Below are 5581 nucleotides of genomic sequence, written 5' to 3'. Positions count from 1 at the left end.
TGCTTCCTGTTTTGACTAATGTCAGTAATTGTCTTTGCTGATAACCAGTTAGCTTTAAGTTTGCTGTTGCCTCTCAGGGCTGCCTTTGATTTGCTGTCAGCCTATTAGATGACATTTTCTTCTGACTGCCTCTCTACGCTGCGTTCACTGACTGAAAGTTAGCATGGTGCTTACAACTTCAACAGCTTCACTTATGTGTTGCTTTGATGTGCCATATACTCACCGTAAGGCGGGCAAGTCAACATGTTTTTCAACGCAGCACTTGTGACAGCACTAAGTCACCAGCCTGTCGGAGAGGGCTGGTTTCTGTTCATCTTCTCGTCAGCATGTAATGATGATGCTGTCGCCCATGTGGCCCATTTCTTCATGAGATCTGTGGGAAAACAATCTCCACATACAAAGATTTAAATGTCACTGACTGTCATTATATACTAATAATTATAATTAATGCATGAATTAATTTTGTAGTTGAAATACAAACTCAGAACTAGTGATTGATAGAATACTATGCTCTCAAATAAGTTACTTAAAATTGACCCATAGGGTTTTACCTATACGAATATACATTCATATTCTACTGCATGTTAATGGGTGTCAGAGGTAACAAATGACTAGACTCATTTAGATAGTTAGCCCACGAACACGGAGTTTGCTAACTCCATCCACAGAAGAAGACCATGATATTTTATTAAAAACTAGTAAGTGGACCTTGAATTAATGTTTTTTTGCCAAACAAAAATTAACAATATCAATTTTAATTCTGCTAATTTGTGTGCCTTAATGATCATTTATTTGACATTTTGCATGCATTTTAGCAAATGTTATTTGAAAGCATACAGTAAAAAAGGGCATTTTATAACTGGTGTTTTTTGTAATTTTTCTGTACGGTATGTGTTTAACATGAAAATGTGTTGTTGTTTTAATATGTGGGATGTGCCAAATGTTTGGCATGGTACATAAATAAACTTACACACTATTAATTCTAAGGCATGAGCTATATACAGAGCAAATTTAGTAATTGCATTCATTTGCATACAGAATGCCAGTTTGTATACAATACAACTTTGACATGAAGTGTGTGTGCGTGTGTGTCTGCATTCAGTCTCCGTATTCAGCTAACACACTTGTGGGGTATGTGTCTCCATTGTGTTAGGTGACTAAAAGCAGAACAGAGAAGGCAACCTAAAGTCACACAACCGGCCCTCTGCTGTCGCTGCTGTTCTGTGATCAGAATGTTAAGAGCGGCCACTCAGGGATCTGCTGGGTAGGGGAGTGTTATTAAGTCACTGATCAACAACCAAACACACACCGAGGACAGCTCACAGAGTACAGCTCACAGTCTCCGGAGCGGTGACTCAGGCCGGCATGTTGGGTGTTGTTGGAGGTTTCCTGACCTCTTGGTGCTGACAGAAGCAGGAGGATGAACTAGCTGAATCGTTGAAAAAAGTGAAACAGAGATCCTGAGCCGTGATGAGCATCAGACATGTCACCAGGAGAACATTTACCTGTGGACGGGACGAAGGAACAGAGCAAACCGACGAAAGGCAAGTACTCAGGATGCGACCTGAAATAACTTATATTCATTAATAACAAACACACTGCTGCTCTGGATGTTTTTTTTAACCTTCAGCTGATAAACAAAGGGACAATAGTTTGTGCTGCTATTCTTTATCTGTAAAGTTTGTCATTTTTATCCTAACAATGTAAAAAGATTTTAGTGTTTCACCCAAAAAACATCAGGGCAGGGTGGTAAAAACCCTTAAACACAATGATTACATCATTGGACATCTAACCATCTTAATTTATGATGTGAGAGTTAGAAACTCTGTAAAGCGGGATTACAAAATTCATATTAAATGGTAATGACTTTGATAAATGTCTACTGTTTGTATGTGACACAATGTAAGCAAATTATTGAGGAATCTGTGACATCTTATGATAGCTTTGCAGCTAACATGACTTTATTTTGATGTGGCTCAAGGTAGTCCGTCTTTAAAGTCACCACGGGAAATCCCTTCAGCACGTGAGCCTGTTAGCAGAGGAAATACCATCCCCACTGACCTCATCAGCAGTAAGTGGACACCGTGAGACCTTTACAGCAAACAACACAATGACCTAATTTAAATGTTGTGACTCTTGACGAGGCGCTATCCACAACCAAAACATCTGGAGATAACGATACATTCCTGTATGGAAGAGGATTTGGGCCACGTGTGAACATTTTATTTGAGTTCAGAATTCTGAGAATAGAGTCAACATTATGAGTTTAGTGAGAATGTTCAGTCAAATTTTTTTAGTGCTCACCCAAAAATGTGATTATTAAGGAATTCTATTCCTGTTCTGTGATGATCAATAAGACAATCTTTACTGTAGCTCAGCCTCTGCCTGCTGGAGCCACACCAGCACAGGCTTCACAGGAGGCAGCGGGGTCGAAGAAGCCTCAGTCCGACCTCCAGAAGCCCACCTGCCCGCGATGTGGGCTCACAGTCCCAGAACACAGACTCCCCCCTCTCCTGAGCCGACTGCAGGGCTCCAGCTCCTCGGTGGACAGCAGGAGCAGCAGGAGACGCAGCAGGGCCAGAGTGGCTGGCTCACATCTACCTACTGCTACATCTGCTGGTAGGCACAAGAATAAGGCTCACTTTCATACTGTTTGAACAGGACTGGACGATTCAATAGCATTGAGTATTGCAATTTTCTTTACCTTCTTTACCAAAAACAAAAGTTGAAAAATACAGTTGTAGAGACAATGTATCGTGAGACGTTTCTAAAAACTAATTGTTTTCTAAAAAAGAATGCACGTCACATGTCAGTTAGGCTAAATCTCATTTCTCTATCTTACCCCTACCCCTTACCCCTTCATTACTCTTTTTGAACAAGGGCTAGGGCTAAGATCAAGGGGTGAATACCCCTTGAAAACAAGTAAAAACGCGAGTAAGCCGGGCATTTATTTAATTTGTGAAGAAGTACATAACATGGATTTTCTGCATTTTCTGCTTACACTGTGTATTGCTGGAAATGAATATGGTATCATGTGAAACATTCAAATAATTTTTTGGTACCAGCATAGACTGTTAATATACATACAGTCTATGGTAACCTTCAAAGAATCTATCTTATTCCACAAAAAGTTTCCCTTGAAGACTTTCAAACTGCTGGACTTTCTTCAAGTGTTATCAAAGCGTGCAGTGGGCCACTCCTTGTTTATCCTTGTGTTCATGTTGTTATCTCTATGAAGTTCTGCATTAAATCAATACGGTAATACATAATGCTCCTTTTTCATCTACACACGTAGAGATATTAGCATAAGTTACGTGCAGGGGTGTATTATTTGAGCGGCTAAGCAGGAATGCGCTGAACCCCACTCCCCAGGGAATTCTGCCATCTTCTTTTCATTTACCTCCATGAGTAAACAGGATAAAACAGCTCAATTTGCATGAGCTCACTCACTATCTGGTCCTTGTACGGATGAAATCGCTAGCCGAGTAACAATGCAACGGTTAGGATCGCGAGAGATGCACTGTAACACACCAAGTGGGGTTAATGTATGCAATTTCATCTGCAACTAATTTGGGTGGGAGTGCAATTATCTTGTGACAGCTTCTTCTTCGTTGTTCATCACTGGCAGCCTTGGTGGCCTTTTTTATTTTCCCCGAGGACTGCACGAAGCTCTGTGATTAAGTAAACACATTCACACTTGATCACTGCGGAAGAGTAGTTTCTCTTTCAACTTCTAGTTGGCACGACAAATAAACATGTAAAAGATTAATTTAGGGTTAATGGAATTGTTAATCCTCGTTTTTGATGGCGTCTGACAGGCTTTTAGAACATCCATCGGCTCTTCTGTGACATTTTCCTCACCCACAGACTCATGTTTTCACCTGCTGCTGGCGTGCCTGTCGTGCCGGTGCTCCGTGCTGATCCTGGGTCTGCTGGAGGCCTGCTCCTCCTGCCTCCACACCCTCTGCTCCTGCTGCTGCCACGCCTGTGCCCGCTGCTGTTCGGCCATTCAGGAGGTGCCTGTGGAGGAGCTCAACTGCCACGCCCACTGCCACTCGGTGCTGGTGGAGTCATGCTGCGAGCCAACCCAGTGTCTGGAGTTTTGCCTGGAGTGCTGCGAGATCTGCCATCGCAGCTAGGAGGCGGCTAGGAGGGCTAACATACAAGACATGACGAGACTAAAACAACAGACATTAAAGTCAATGTGGGTTTCATTAATACTGCAATGGTCTGCAATATGCAATACGTATATGTATTGAAATATATACAGTTTATGGTTTATATCCATGACATTCCACTTCTGGTATTGATTTGTTGCTGCCAGAAATCCTGCTAGATTTCCCTCTTTTCGGCCGGATGTCCGTCACCTTCTGCTTTCTTTGTGTTGGATTTTTAACTCCGGTTGATTAATGGTGAATTGCTCCTCAGATCTCTGCAGGGTGAATCCAGACAGCTAGCTAGACTATCTGTCCAATCTGAGTTTTCTGTTGCACAACTAAAAACACTTTTGTACACATGTTCCATCAAAGCAAGTCGGGAGTTCATTGGCTAAACTTAGCGTAAAGGTTGGAAGATGGGGGAAACAACTCTGTGCTGTGTTTTCAAGGTGTACTGCAGGTAAATATGATAAGCACGATCTATTTTATTTGAAAATTAACACTGTAGAGTTGTTTGCCCTCTACTCCTCTGGATGGAAACAAACTGTTTATGTGGTTCTATTCTACATGAATTTGCGAGATCTTGTGGGTCCCAGGGACTTCAGCTGTCAGTCGTTCCGTAACATCCGTACCTGGTGGTTATTGACGGGCGGTGGAGCACGGAGCCGATCCCCAGCCGTTACGCATCCCCTGAAAATTAGGGAGTTAGCTTCTCCACATGGGCGCGTTCTCCAATAGATGAGCTGCCCGGGCGCCCACAATTTGTGTTTTAAGAGGGAGTTCTTGTTTTAGTTGACAATATTTTATTATTTATTCACTCACCCGGCACTTTGGTGCCGTGTCTCTGCTTATTGACTGGCAACCTCAAGAGTCATGTGCTGTTACTCCTTGTTAAATCATAAATGGGCATTTATTCATATTGATTAAACAAGATGTTTGGACAGAGCCAGACTAGCTATTTCCGCACACTTCCAGTTTTTACACTAAGCTAATCACCTCCCAATTTCACTAATCAAACATTATATTTGGTTTTATTAGTAGGCTACAAGAACCAAAGGGCATGAGTGTGGTGGCAATCTTGAGTAAATGAGTGTATTTCCCAAACTAATTCTTTAACATCTGTGCATTCTCATCTTATTGCCACCACGCTGACAAGAGGAAGGAATAGCTGCATTATTTATCTTCTGGTTGATTATGTGGAAAAGAGATTCAAGGTCCTTTTGAAAAATTAAAGGATATGTGTCGAGGTCATTTGTTGTGCTTGTTAAATCTCTTTGGATAGCCAAGGTGGATGAAATTGAAGCCAGAGTGGGACTCATTAATGCTCCAGTGGGGAGCTTGATCACATTGCTACACAACCAGTTTTTTTTAAATCTTTTATAAACAAGCACAGATGCCTACTTGCTGCACGGCATCCTGTAAAA

General features: G+C 41.8%; 1 protein-coding gene across 1 annotated transcript; it reads left to right on the top strand.

Annotated features, from left to right (window-relative positions):
- Positions 1–3404: 3404 nt before the first annotated feature.
- LOC117949072 (myoD family inhibitor-like) lies at positions 3405–4226 on the top strand. The gene is made up of 2 exons (XM_034879086.1): positions 3405–3408; positions 3868–4226. The coding sequence occupies exons 1-2, from the start codon at positions 3405–3407 to the stop codon at positions 4137–4139; spliced, it is 276 nt and encodes a 91-aa protein (XP_034734977.1). The 3' UTR covers positions 4140–4226.
- Positions 4227–5581: the final 1355 nt, after the last annotated feature.

The sequence above is a fragment of the Etheostoma cragini genome, chromosome 8, assembly GCF_013103735.1.
Source record: "Etheostoma cragini isolate CJK2018 chromosome 8, CSU_Ecrag_1.0, whole genome shotgun sequence".
Taxonomy (NCBI): domain Eukaryota; kingdom Metazoa; phylum Chordata; class Actinopteri; order Perciformes; family Percidae; genus Etheostoma; species Etheostoma cragini.
Note: the sequence above shows the minus strand (reverse complement) of the source record. Positions and strands in the feature narration are given on the sequence as shown.